The following is a 14634-nucleotide window of genomic DNA, read 5'->3' as shown; positions in this document are numbered from 1 at the left end:
TATGGATTACAAACCAAGGGGTTTGTGAGTCTCACTTCAGGTGGCTCTGGGATAGAACAACCTACTTGGACTTCATTTTTATAATACACAAACTGGGTCTTCCAAAATTCCTTTAGTGAAGATACAACTGCAATGTAGAAAATGGGCAGACTATCTATGCCACAGCAAGCTCTGACAAACAGACGAGAAAAATAAAAATATAACCTGTTTATGATGCAGTTGATTAAGGAAATGTGGTTTAGGTCAGCAGGGCCACACCTCCTTCAGCACTGCTGTGGGGGCTTTTACATTCACTTTAGGAGCCAGCTTGCACTCATTTTACTAAATAATAAAACCACCAGTAACAGCCTAAAACTCTGTCAGTAATCAGTAGTAAAATCAAAGGGATTAAATTATCTGTAATTATCTTAACCCTAATAAAAGGAAAGAATAAAACAGGAGAGGAGAAAAACTCAACCTCCTTACCTAACCACGTTGCCAGATGTTATCAGATTGGTATTAAAAGAAAAACAAAAGTTTGTAAAAATTAACATAAAGAACATGGAAGAGATACAAGTCAAACAATTTAATTACATTAGAGTAAAATTATAAAGTAAGATAATGAGTCATAAATGACCCCATAACTTCTGGAATCTTATTAATTGAATAACCAATCTTTTCCACATTTAAACAGGACATGATGTCATGTAACCACTGATCATGAGTAGGCGGGGCAGCATCCTTCCATTTAGGTAAGATTGCTCGCCTCGCCAAAAGTGAGGCAAAAAAGAAATCATGTGACTGAACCAGAGATAAAGAAGAATCATTCCCTCCTGTTGCACCAAAGAGTTCAGTATTAAATCTATATTGAAAATTTTTGATAAGAGTATCACAACATCTCTCCAAGCCTCTCTGTCCATGTCTAAATTTTGAAATTTTATTTTTAAGAAGACATGTAGGACTTCACAGCAACGTGGCGAGTGTAGTTCTCGACAACGAAATGTAGCAATTGTGTTAAAGCTTTTAATCATCTTTCAGCCCTGGAATACTTGATGGACATTGTAATATAATTGATGCTTAGTAGCTTCAACACAAAAATAAGAAGGAAAAATTATATCCTTCTTGGGTTAAATATTCATTGTTCAGTTTGACAGAAGCAATATTGCCATTAGTCAGACTATCTATCCAACAGCTCCCTCATGTGCCTTTTTTAAAACTGATAATTAAACCTAGTCATATCCTTTCCAGACATCAATCTCCAAATCAAGGCAGTGATAGGCAATCATCAAGCTAATCGGGCCAATGTGAAATTTATTGAGAGGATGTTGATGAATTATACCCAGACATAAATATGCCAGTTTCTAAATATGGGTGCATTCTTTTTTCAGGCCAAGGTGAAAATATGATCCATTACCAAACCAATGTTTCCCATGAATCAAAGCAAGTGGACTCAAAAAACAGGATACATGTTGAACAATTGGCCTTTTTACCAATGGAATATACACTGGAAATAACAGATTGCCAAGAATGAAATTGAAAAAATAAGCATTAGGAAGGTAATAACTTCAGTTCTTCCATTCATGTCCAGTTCATTGGGTTTCACATGATTCTTTGCAAGAATTTTGCCAGATCCTTTGTCTCGATCACATCTTGAATCCACCTGTATAAAACTACCAGCTTTAGCTCACCTACTGTTCAATCTTCCATAAATGATTTTACTATCTAATCATTGTATTCATAAACCACATACTATGCTGTACCTCTAGCTCTGTGTCTACAGATTTGGTTCCCATCAACATTAATATTTCCACTTAGGTGATTAAATCCTTACATAGACTTGTGTCCGCTTTGCCATCTCTTAAATACTCCAACTCTACACTTCTGATTTTAGTTTCTTGTAGTTCTCACATTCTCTCTGCTCTGCCATTGTAAACTATGCCCTACATTCTGAGGGTCTCTGATCATCATCTGTGCTATATAGCACCCATTTATCCAGATCCATAAACCATAATGCTTTGAGCAAGCTTTTAGTTACCTCATTTAATATTTCAAATTGTGGTCATGTTATACCTCAAGATGGAAACATGCAAAATGATTAACTTAAAATGTAACAAAAAATGTTGTATTTACAGAATTCAGCTGTAATTAAAACATAACATTCTCAAAGTGACTCCTATATCTTGAATTACACTAATAATGACAACAATTCAGGGCATGTTTAAAACATTCCACATCTTCATATTTAGTTTGTATTAATAAACCAAATTTAAATTTGTATACTCTATTATGGGATCTGTTATATGGGTATTATATGATCCATCCAGATTTTTGGACCAGCAACAATCATACAAAGAATTAAATTATCCCTAGATAAATGGGTATTTTGACAACAAATCTAATTAAAAACTGAGAATTTTAATTAAATGAGACCACATACAAGGAGCAACATCATCCTTTTCAGAGGCAGGTGACAATGGAAAGGTTAGAGATTAATATTCACCGGAGGCAAAAAGAACTCAACCTAAATCCTGCAGTCATTGAAAATATTGTTTCCATTGTTCTTTTAAATGTTAACTTCCTTTCACACGTGCATCCCTCTAAATTGGTTGTTCAGTGTCTTGGGATAGGATGTGGGGGGGGGGGTTTGGCTTTTCACACTTGACCACTCCTAACTGGGACAATGAACGCTTTCACACTTGCAAGGAGCCATCCCCAGGGTTCGGATTGTTCTATCTTCCACTGGTGATGTCATGAAGCATCAGGTGATGGTGGACCTGCCCTAAATCCTGATCATATATTTGAACAAAATTAATCATGCATAATTATTACATAATTAAGCTTTATGAGCCGTTCAGCCCCTGTCGTTGTTGTGCTGTCCTAGATCTACCTTTATAAGGGAACGTGGGAAAGTGCTAGCAATAAATAGCAATAGCAAACAATTTTTAAACAGTGGGAAACGCTATAGTGCACGATTTATATAGCGTGGTAGCACTATTGCATATAATTTGAACAATGTGGGAAAGTTGTTAGTTCTATTGTGTACAATTTAAACAGTGTGGGAAAGTTGGTAGCACTATCACATACAATTTATAAATATCACAGGGAAAAGCAATGGTGGACCTGCCCTCTCAGAATTCCATGCAGCAGAGAAAGGACTGTATGCATGGCTGCATGCACAGAGCACTCAGAGGGGTTTCTCTGCCGCACAGCATTCTGGGAAGTCAGGGCTACCCTCGCTTTTTCCCCATGGTCTTTATAAATTGTGCGCTACAGTACTACCAATTTTCCCACGACGTTTAAAAATTGTCTGCTATTGCTATTTATTACTATTTATTTCTTTTCTCCCTCTCTCCCACTGCAACTTTCCCAGGGCAAAGTTTATACCTTCATTTTAATCTTTTCTTCCTGCACTCACGCAAAAACTTGGGTCATTTCAATCCTATAATTCAATTAGCCCTTTCACACTTGCCTGATTGCAACACCGGGGTCTGCAGACGCTGGGGATTGTACTAGAAGTCGAGGCAGTCAATCCCCTGCGCGAGATGACATCATCTGGCATCGGCGTTGAGCTGATTTTGCTTTCACACTTGCAACTTTAAAGGCCGATTAGCGTTTGATTCCTGGGATCAATTGCAAGTGTGAAAGGACTTAAAAGTGCAAGCAAGAGAAGTCAGAACAGAAGAATATCAGGTTTGAGATACAATTTATGAGATTCAGGCTATTTGTCTTATGTAAGCATTGAAAGAGAAACTGAATAGATGGTTTGAAAATAGATCATAGTTGGATTAACCCAAGAACCTGGGGCTCACAGCTTTAATATGATTGGATTTAACATCTTAAAATGTTAACCTTTCAACTAGGTTCTTCTGTTCAGTGTAATTTTAAAAATTATTTAATCTCATCGTTAGTGCTGTGAATAGTACTGATAACATTTTTTTTAAATAAATAAATTTTAATATACCCCTTGCAATCACATCTATTTCCATTTCTTGTAGGCATTTGAAAACCACTCCAAATTCCTAATCTACAGTGGCCTAATACAGTGTCTGCTCCTTGCTAAAAATAATCTTTTCTCCCTCCGGTAAACTGATGTTTGCTATTTTTTCCATCATTCTTTAACCATGGTGGCTCACAATTTCTGGTGGATGAACAGTTGGGTGAGCATATATAAGTAAATCAATTAATGTTCATTGAAGGAAGCTTAAGTCAAAGAATCAGTGCACTAATCAAATGCTTGAAATACCATTCTCTACAACTGATCAGGACGATCTTTCCTCCAACACAATGGGAGGGAGCTCGATGCATCAGAGCCCGATGCATCAGAGCCCATAAAACTGAATTGAACAAGAAGTTTGGCTAATCATATTCATGTAAACAAGGACTTACTTCCGACAATAATTTATTTCGTATACTCAGAATAAAACTATTTCTAATTTTCAAAAATAGTTGGATGTTTATAGTTAGAGGCAACTAGCTGACTGTAATACATGATTAGAAAGAATCCCACTGAAGTCATTCAGCTGACTGGAGATAAAACTATTATTCAATCAATTTTTAAATAATTTAGTGGTAATTAATCCACCAGGTATGTCATAACAACAAGAGAAATATAAGTAAGGCACCAGTCATTCAGCTCTTCATGTTTGCTCCACCATTCAGTAAAAACTTATGAAGGAAAATGTTTTTTACTATCTATCCAATCTATGCACTTTTTGAATACCTCAACCAGTTCAGTCTCTAGTCCTCTGTTCCAAAACAAATCGAGCCAATCTACTCTTCTCACTGCTGAAATGTTCCATCCTGGTGAATCTCCTTTGCACCCTCTTCAGTACAATTACATCCTTTCTCTAGAGTGATGACAAGAGATACACACAATATTCCAAGTATCCGATGTTGTAAATAGCTGCACCACACAATTTCCATGCTTGTATATTCATCACCAAACCTAATGAAGGCAAGTATGTTGTATGGCTTTTGATCAACCTGTGTTACTGCTTCCCGGGGTCCTTGGACACAGACACTAAGGTTTCTCTGTAGCTCTTGTGAGGCTTCAACCTCTGATGTGTATAGCTCAGCCAATTTAGTCACCTCAAAATTTGTCTTGAAATATACTAAGCATCTGAACAACTTCAGCCATCTGGGTACTGATTCCCAAAGACTCTGTAGCCACTGAGTGAAGAAATTTCCTCTCATCTCTGCCTTGAAAACCCAATTCCTTATTTGACACTGGGATTCCTGGTTGTTAACGCCTCTGCCAGGAGAACATCATTCTTGCATTGCTCTTACCGAGCACAAAAGTATTTTGCAGGTTTCAATTAAATTGGTTTTCATTTGTCTGAACTCCAGATCACAGGTCCAGTGTTAATCTCTCCTCATGAGATGAACCTCAGTATCATTTCAGTAAATCATCAGTACACTCCATCTCGGACTTTAAAAGTACTCCCCCTTCCAATGAAAGAGAGCCCAGATCAGTACCCAATATTCTCAGCATGCTTCCACCAAGGCTCCATTCAATAGCAGTAACAATGGTAAAGGCTCAAATCATTTGCCTTCCTAAATGTCCGCAAGTGATTTGTGCATAAAATCAGGCACAACATTGGGAAAAAAAAACCCGCTTTTCTTTTTTTTCAACTATGGGTACATCAAGTTTGTTTATCATCATCTAATTGTACAAAACTGTGTCTCTCCAGTCCATATTGCATGCACAAAAAACACAATGCACAGTACATTATGATGACACAAATAATTGAACTAAATACAAATATTCGGGCTGAGTTACAGGATACAGTCTATCAGTCTCACAGCCTGTGGGAAGAAGATATCCAACCTGGCAGTCCTCCCTTGGTGGGAGTAGGTTCAAGATACTTATGTGCTGGATGAAAAGGGACTTCTGTAATTCCTTAAACCCTATTTGGGCAACTTTCCCAGTAAATGCTGTCAATAGAGGAAAGGGTGTCAGACCCCAGTGATCCCCTTGGCCATTTTATTTATCCACTGTGTCCACTTCCAGTCTGACGCTTTGCACCTACATTACACTGTATTCTAATAGAATAGCCAGGGAATGAAAGTTTTCTAAATGAAAAATCTTTCATAATGCGGCTGATGACAAGCCCAGTGTTTACTGTCCATCTCCAGTTGTTGGAATACCAGTTGCACGTAACTGATTAGACTTGGCAGGATCCTGCTCAGGACATTGTGGGTTTAATTACACGGTCAAAAAAGTAGAGTCACAAGAACCCCAATGTGGTGGTTTCCTTCTCTATGACATGTTACCATTGTTAAGAATCATCTGAAAAATTTCCCATTTACTGATGTGCAATTTATCCCCATTTACTGATGAACATTTTTTTTTCCCTTGGAAGCTACCAAAAAGCAATTTTGAATTGCCATGATAGGATTTTGACTCTGGGTTATTGACTCAGTAACATGAACAATTTGCAGCTAATAATGATTGTTTTCACAAGAGAATTTAACAAGTGAACTATTTATTGGGTTAGCAAAGAGGACCCCAAAGTGGTCGATATCGACCCCAGTTTGTGGGGGGGGGGGGGAGTCGATGGGATTATGCAAGGGGTCGATAAATGCCAGGGGGTCGAAAGGAAGTGGGGGGCAGGTCAACAAAATACCAGGCAGGGGTGGGGTCAATTGAACTTTTGCTGTGTGAACTTTTGCTGTGGAAAGCAGTGCATCAACAAAAAATAGCGCCTATGGCAACGGTGGCCAACCTCTCACAAGAGCGGGCCTTGGTGGCTGCTTTGTTGATATGTCTTCAGCCTTTGAATAAGTTGAGAGTGAACAAGAGCATGGACGGAGTGTAGAAGTGAGATGTGTGTGTTCTTTGTACCGTTGGTAGCTACCCTCACCCATCCAGTGCCACCACCCAACTCTCCCGCCCAGCCAAGTGGACATGAAGGATCAAGAAAATTCACGAAGGGGTTGATGGTCTAAGAAGTTTGGGGGCCTTGGGCTAGCAACTTGCATTACTTTCTTTTCGTATCGTGCAAGGCAACAAAAACACAACAGTATTGCATTGCTCTAAAGCCAATGAGTACCACTTTTTATAGGAATTATCAAAGCAATTGATCTCGAACATGGGATCACTGCACGCACAATAGATTAAAAAATTGAATTAAATCACTGACCGAATAGATTTCACAATGCAGACTCTGCAGAACCTGTGTCCACAGGGTGTTTGGACAGCCTCCCTTAATGCCATCAGACAGATCGGACACTCATATTTGTTTTCCAATGGTGGGTCAAACTCGACATCATAGCCTTGCACCTCCTCAAAGACAGTCTGGGAGTACTGCCCATGGTTGCTGCAATCATCTGTCATGCTATTGTTCATAGAGCAACACGAGCTCTGGAATGTGGAATCACGGTTACTATCACACTCCACCATTCTGGTCATGCTTCAGTGAACAAAGTGGTTCATCACCCTGGAATGGAAAACCAAGTTAAGCAAAATTTGATTCAAATTGATAGAAGGGTCACAGCAGCAGGTTATCAAAGGTTTTCCAGCATTAGACGCTTTCCACTTGTGTAAACATAAGTGATCTCAAATTGATTTTTGTTGCAACACAACAGCAACGGTATTGCAATGAATAGCAGCCAATTTGGACAGTTGCTAAACGAACTTGCTCATTTAATCAGACAGCAAAAACATTCCCGAGAGAAGAGGTAACAACTGTCAAGGCGCTGGTTCGAGCCTTCTTTGGGCTTGGAGATTTTTTTACCCCTAGCAGCAGATAATGCTGCCGGATGTTATGGTCCATATCAGTATCAATAATGCAGATCTTACATGAAGATTAGTCAGGGAGAAAGCCAGACATTTACCCTCGCAAACCCTTCCCCACCAGCACGTGCCCCTGTAAATCTTTTCTCAGCCCTAAAACACAAGCAGAAAGTATCCGCAACAAACCCAACCTATCACTTTCTGAACCCACCAATTCCTTCCACAATCGCACCAGATTCCTCAAGCACTGACCTTTCCCACCCACTTCCCTCTATATGCAAACCCATCCCTCCTCTTTCCCCTGAATCTTCCCCTTCCCCTTTCCATCTCTTCTCTCTCGCCCACTCTTCCTTCCTTTTCCACCTCCTCCTCTCTCCCCCTCCCACCCCATCACTCCCTCTTACCCTCTCTGAAAATCTATGCCAACCAACGAGCCAAAGTGTTCATGAACATTTTCAATCTCTCATTGTTGCAGTCGGAGGTTCCCACCTGCTTCAAAAGGGCATCAATCATCCCAGTGCCCATTAAGAGCAGGGTGAGCTACGATAACAGCAAAATTAACTCATACCCAAGTAAAGATCTGGACCCTCTGTAATTTGCCTACCACAGCAAATGCAATATCACTGGCTCTCAGCTCAACTCTGGATCAGCTAGACAATAGCAATGCATACATCAGACCACTCTTCACAGACTTCCAATACCATTATACCTCAGTGCTGGTCAACAACTTCCAAAACCTGGGCCTCTGCACCCACTCTGCAACTGCATCTTTGACTTCCTCATTGGAAGGCCACAGTCAGTATGAAATGGAAATAATGTCTCCTCATCACTGACAATCAACACAGGTGCCCTCAAGGATGCGTGCTTAGCCCACGGCTCTACCTGCTCTACACCCATGTCTACGTGGCTAGGTACAATTCAAATGCAATCTACAAATATGCTAGGCAAATGACAACAGTGTTATGGCAGAATCAGATGTGTCAATGAGGAAGCGTCTTGGAGAGAGACAGATCAGCTCGTTGAATGGTGTTACAACACCTTGCACTCAACATTAGCAAAACCAAGGAGGTGATTGTGGACTTCAGGAGGAAGACAGGAGAACACGAATAAGTCCTCATCGAGGGGTCAGCAGTGGAAAGGGTTAAGAACTTTAAATTCTTGGATATCAACATCTAACATGGGGCCTTCATGCCGACTCAATCATGAAGAAGGCTCTCCAGCTGCTATACTTCGTGAGGAGCTTGAGATTTGGCAAGTCACCAAAAACTCTTACAAATTTCTATATGTGTACCAATGAGAGCATTCTGACCATTTGCATCACAAGGTCCTTTCACACTGCCCTTGAAAGACTAATTTAATGGTCTTTTTACCATTTCACTTACCTGCGTGAACACAACCAGCATGGGATGGGGGGTCATTTTCATCCTGGTACTTTGCTGACCAAGATAGATAGTATCAGAGACGATGCATTTCACATCAGCTCCAGCGTAGAAGGCTTACCCACCTTTCTGCGACGCCAATGCTGTAATGTTGTAGGTCCTGACTCCTTTTGCACCGGGATACCGGGCTCCTATGTAAAAGGTTGTACTGAACTGGCTTTTCTTGGTTCAGTGTGTACACTCCGATCCTACCTTAAACACAGGTCGTTGAAAACGCCAATTTACTGAGATCTCAGTGTGAAAGCACCTAATCTGCTAAGGGGGGTGAAAATGCACAGGACAGGAAAAGAAGGCAGTGTTATGAACTCAATCAGCATTTATCATGGGCATCAGTCAGCACTCCATCAAGGACATCTACAAGAAGTGGTGACTTAAGACAGGAGCCTCACCACCCTGGCCATGCCCTCTTCACACAACTACCGGCAGGAAGGAGGCATAGGAGCCTAAAGACGAACATCAAGTGGCACAAAAAAAAGCTTCTATTCCCTCAGCCATCAGATTTCTAAATGGACAAGACACTACTCACTTTCTCTTTTTTTTTGCACCAAATTTATTTTTTTTAAATACAATTTAATAGCAATATTTGGACCTGTAATGCTGCTAGTAAACAACCAATCTCGTGACATTCATGACATTAAATTGATTCCTCCCTCTCACTCACCTCCCTCCCCCACTCTCTCTCCTCCCTTTCCTCCACCCCCTCCCTCAATCTCTACTCCTGCCCTATGAGCCTTTGCTTCACTCCGCCCACTCATCTCTGGTCCTTCCACGGCCCCCACTCCTCTCCCTTACTTTCCCCCTCCCTCTGCCCCACTTTCCCTACTCCCCCCTCCCAATTCCCCCTCCTCTTCTCCTCTCCCCACTTCTCACCTCTTCCCCCCCCACCCCTTTATCCCCACTTTCTCCTACTCCCCCACCCTTCTCCAATTCCTCCATTCTTCCCCTCCACTCTCCCTCACTTCTTCTCCCCCCCCCACCACTCTGTCCTCTTACCCCACCCTTCTCTATTTCTTATGGATCCTATAATATTGATAACAATATAATTAATACAAGCCTTCTTTATTCCTTATTGGAAAACAATTATGCTATAACCTTAAGATTAGATAGTATTAATTGAGCAATTGCACTTGCGCCACTGTTGTGCTGACCACCTGTAACTGGCTCAGATTTTCAGCAAAAAAATATGGCGGCATTACCAGAGCTGCTGTAATGGCAAGCTGCTGTAATGGCAGCACTGCCACTGGTGTGGACCCAGAGAAAGTGGGGAGCTGAGACATGTCACTTCCCTGCAGGGTCCTACCGCCCTGTCCTTTTGCTGACAGCTCCCTACAGGCTTTAAAAAACAGCCTGACAAAGGAGCCGACAGTGTTTTATTTAGAATCTTGCGACTGCTGGTCTCGCCCAAGATGGCAGCAGCCAAGAGGGGTTGCAGACTCCAGGGGAGCAGCGAACTGGCACAGGGCACCAGTAACAGGGAGAACATCCACCGGTAAAGGAGACAGCCTTAAGTTCGGTGACCACCATGGCAGACCAGCAAGGGGCTCTGCAGCTGAAGGGCACATACAGGCAGTGAGCTGTTGGCATCTTGTGAGCAACTTGAGGTTAAAGGACTCACACCAGGCTGCGGGCTGCTTGAGTAGATGCTTTAAAATTGCAGCACCCGGGTAGCCCTCCTGGGACCTGGGTGCGATTATTGGGTCATGGGTGCAGGCAGACCTACCCGTTATATCACCAACCCAGCGATTTAAGGGGCCCCCCTCCCCCTCCTCGGGGGCCCCCCTTCCCCTCCTCGGGGTCCCCCCCTTCCCCTCCTCGGGGTCCCCCCCTTCCCCTCCTCGGGGTCCCCCCTTCCCTCCTCGGGGTCCCCCCTTCCCCTCCTCGGGGTCCCCCCTTCCCCTCCTCGGGGTCCCCCCTCCTCCTCCTCCTCCTTGGGGTCCCCCCTCCTCCTCCTCCTCCTCCTTGGGGTCCCCCCTTCCCCTCCTCGGGGTCCCCCCTCCTCCTCCTCCTCGGGGTCCCCCCTCCTCCTCCTCCTCTGGGGTCCCCCCTCCTCCTCCTCCTCGGGGTCCCCCCTCCTCCTCCTCCTCGGGGTCCCCCCTCTCCTCCTCCTCCTCCTCGGGGTCCCCCCTCCTCCTCCTCCTCCTCCTCGGGTCCCCCCTCCTCCTCCTCCTCCTCGGGGTCCCCCCTCCTCCTCCTCCTCCTCGGGTCCCCCCTCCTCCTCCTCCTCCTCGGGGTCCCCCCTCCTCCTCCTCCTCCTTGGGGTCCCCCCTCCTCCTCCTCCTCCTTGGGGTCCCCCCTCCTCCTCCTCCTCCTTGGGGTCCCCCCTCCTCCTCCTCCTCCTTGGGTCCCCCCTCCTCCTCCTCCTCCTTGGGGTCCCCCCTCCTCCTCCTCCTCCTTGGGGTCCCCCCTCCTCCTCCTCCTCCTTGGGGTCCCCCCTCCTCCTCCTCCTCCTTGGGGTCCCCCCCTCCTCCTCCTTGGGGTCCCCCCTCCTCCTCCTTGGGGTCCCCCCTCCTCCTCCTTGGGGTCCCCCCTCCTCCTCCTTGGGGTCCCCCCTCCTCCTCCTTGGGGTCCCCCCTCCTCCTCCTTGGGGTCCCCCCTCCTCCTCCTTGGGTCCCCCCTCCTCCTCCTTGGGGTCCCCCCTCCTCCTCCTTGGGGTCCCCCCTCTCCTCCTTGGGGTCCCCCCTCCTCCTCCTTGGGGTCCCCCCTCCTCCTCCTCCTCCTTGGGGTCCCCCCTCCTCCTCCTCCTCCTTGGGTCCCCCCTCCTCCTCCTCCTCCTTGGGGTCCCCCCCCCTCCTCCTCCTCCTCCTTGGGGTCCCCCCTCCTCCTCCTCCTCCTTGGGGTCCCCCCTCCTCCTCCTCCTCCTTGGGGTCCCCCCTCCTCCTCCTCCTCCTTGGGGTCCCCCCTCCTCCTCCTCCTCCTTGGGGTCCCCCCTCCTCCTCCTCCTCCTTGGGGTCCCCCCTCCTCCTCCTCCTCCTTGGGGTCCCCCCTCCTCCTCCTCCTCCTTGGGGTCCCCCCTCCTCCTCCTCCTCCTTGGGGTCCCCCCTCCTCCTCCTCCTCCTTGGGGTCCCCCCTCCTCCTCCTCCTCCTTGGGGTCCCCCCTCCTCCTCCTCCTCCTTGGGGTCCCCCTCCTCCTCCTCCTCCTTGGGGTCCCCCCTCCTCCTCCTCCTCCTTGGGGTCCCCCTCCTCCTCCTCCTCCTTGGGGTCCCCCCTCCTCCTCCTCCTCCTTGGGGTCCCCCCTCCTCCTCCTCCTCCTTGGGGTCCCCCCTCCTCCTCCTCCTCCTTGGGGTCCCCCTCCTCCTCCTCCTCCTTGGGGTCCCCCCCTCCTCCTCCTCTCCTCCTCCTTGGGGTCCCCCCTCCTCCTCCTCCTCCTTGGGGTCCCCCCTCCTCCTCCTCCTCCTTGGGGTCCCCCCTCCTCCTCCTCCTCCTTGGTGTCCCCCCTCCTCCTCCTCCTCCTTGGGGTCCCCCCTCCTCCTCCTTGGGGTCCCCCTCCTCCTCCTCCTTGGGGTCCCCCCTCCTCCTCCTCCTTGGGGTCCCCCCTCCTCCTCCTCCTTGGGGTCCCCCCTCCTCCTCCTCCTTGGGGTCCCCCCTCCTCCTCCTCCTTGGGGTCCCCCCTCCTCCTCCTCCTTGGGGTCCCCCCTCCTCCTCCTCCTTGGGGTCCCCCCTCCTCCTCCTCCTTGGGGTCCCCCCTCCTCCTCCTCCTTGGGGTCCCCCTCCTCCTCCTCCTTGGGGTCCCCCCTCCTCCTCCTCCTTGGGGTCCCCCCTCCTCCTCCTCCTTGGGGTCCCCCCTCCTCCTCCTCCTTGGGGTCCCCCCTCCTCCTCCTCCTTGGGGTCCCCCCTCCTCCTCCTCCTTGGGGTCCCCCCTCCTCCTCCTCCTTGGGGTCCCCCCTCCTCCTCCTCCTTGGGGTCCCCCCTCCTCCTCCTCCTTGGGGTCCCCCCTCCTCCTCCTCCTTGGGGTCCCCCCTCTCCTCCTCCTCCTTGGGGTCCCCCCTCCTCCTCCTCCTTGGGGTCCCCCCTCCTCCTCCTCCTTGGGGTCCCCCCTCCTCCTCCTCCTTGGGGACCCCCTCCTCCTCCTCCTTGGGGTCCCCCCTCCTCCTCCTCCTTGGGGTCCCCCCTCCTCCTCCTCCTTGGGGTCCCCCCTCCTCCTCCTTGGGGTCCCCCCTCCTCCTCCTTGGGGTCCCCCCTCCTCCTCCTCCTTGGGGTCCCCCCTCCTCCTCCACCTTGGGGTCCCCCCTCCTCCTCCTCCTTGGGTCCCCCCTCCTCCTCCTCCTTGGGGTCCCCCCTCCTCCTCCTCCTTGGGGTCCCCCCTCCTCCTCCTCCTTGGGGTCCCCCTCCTCCTCCTCCTTGGGGTCCCCCCTCCTCCTCCTCCTTGGGGTCCCCCCTCCTCCTCCTCCTTGGGGTCCCCCTCCTCCTCCTCCTTGGGTCCCCCCTCCTCCTCCTCCTTGGGGTCCCCCCTCCTCCTCCTCCTTGGGGTCCCCCCTCCTCCTCCTCCTTGGGGTCCCCCCTCCTCCTCCTCCTTGGGGTCCCCCCTCCTCCTCCTCCTTGGGGTCCCCCCTCCTCCTCCTCCTTGGGGTCCCCCCTCCTCCTCCTCCTTGGGGTCCCCCCTCCTCCTCCTCCTTGGGGTCCCCCCTCCTCCTCCTCCTCCTCCTTGGGGTTCCCCCTCCTCCTCCTCCTCCTCGGGGTCCCCCCCTCCTCCTCCTCCTCCTTGGGGTCCCCCCTCCTCCTCCCCCTTGGGGTCCCCCCTCCTCCTCCTCCTTGGGGTCCCCCCTCCTCCTCCTCCTTGGGGTCCCCCCTCCTCCTCCTCCTTGGGGTCCCCCCTCCTCCTCCTCCTTGGGGTCCCCCCTCCTCCTCCTCCTCCTCCTCCTTGGGGTCCCCCCTCCTCCTCCTCCTTGGGGTCCCCCCCTTCTCCTCCTTGGGGTCCCCCCTTCTCCTCCTTGGGGTCCCCCCTTCTCCTCCTTGGGGTCCCCCCTTCTCCTCCTTGGGGTCCCCCCTTCTCCTCCTTGGGGTCCCCCATTCTCCTCCTTGAGGTTCCCCCTTCCCCTCCTTGGGGTCCCGCCTTCCCCCTCCTCCTCCTTGGGGTCCCGCCTTCCCCCTCCTTGGGGTCCCGCCTTCCCCCTCTTCCTCCTTGGGGTCCCCCCTTCCTCCTCTGCCCCATCCTCCTGCCTTCCCTGGCCCCTCTCCTTCCCCCGCACCATCCCCTACCCCCACCTCTCAGCTTCCCTCCACCTCCCTTCCCGCTCCCACCCCACGTTCGGTGCCGCCTTTCTCGCGAGCAGTCGGCCTCTCCGCTCGGAGCCACGCTTTCCACGTCCCGAGTTACAAACCTCAACCCAACGGCCTCAATTACCACTCCAGAGCCGTTACGTTTGGCCGCAGTTTAATTTTAATCCGAATTGATCTCTCGATGCAACGCTTCCGGAAAGACTCCCGTCACGAAATCCGGGTCGAGACGACGCACCCCAACCCTCCACTCGCGGCCCCTCCGCC

The 14634-nt window shown here is 48.9% G+C and overlaps 1 protein-coding gene across 4 annotated transcripts in view; it reads right to left on the bottom strand.

Moving 5' to 3' along the window:
* Window positions 1-14627, bottom strand: part of traf6 (TNF receptor-associated factor 6) — a 38782-nt gene extending 24155 nt beyond the window's left edge. Inside the window, exons 1-2 of one of the 4 annotated variants that reach the window (XM_069896035.1) lie at window positions 14472-14627; window positions 7122-7418 (exon numbers count right to left, since the gene is read on the bottom strand). In XM_069896035.1, the coding sequence (XP_069752136.1) occupies window positions 7122-7390 (269 nt within the window). In that variant the 5' untranslated portion in view covers window positions 7391-7418; window positions 14472-14627. The other 3 variants (XM_069896041.1, XM_069896044.1, XM_069896037.1) reach the window with 3 other exon arrangements.
* Window positions 14628-14634: the final 7 nt, after the last annotated feature.

This window comes from Narcine bancroftii, chromosome 1 (genome assembly GCF_036971445.1).
Source record: "Narcine bancroftii isolate sNarBan1 chromosome 1, sNarBan1.hap1, whole genome shotgun sequence".
Taxonomy (NCBI): Eukaryota; Metazoa; Chordata; class Chondrichthyes; order Torpediniformes; family Narcinidae; genus Narcine; species Narcine bancroftii.
Note: the sequence above shows the minus strand (reverse complement) of the source record. Positions and strands in the feature narration are given on the sequence as shown.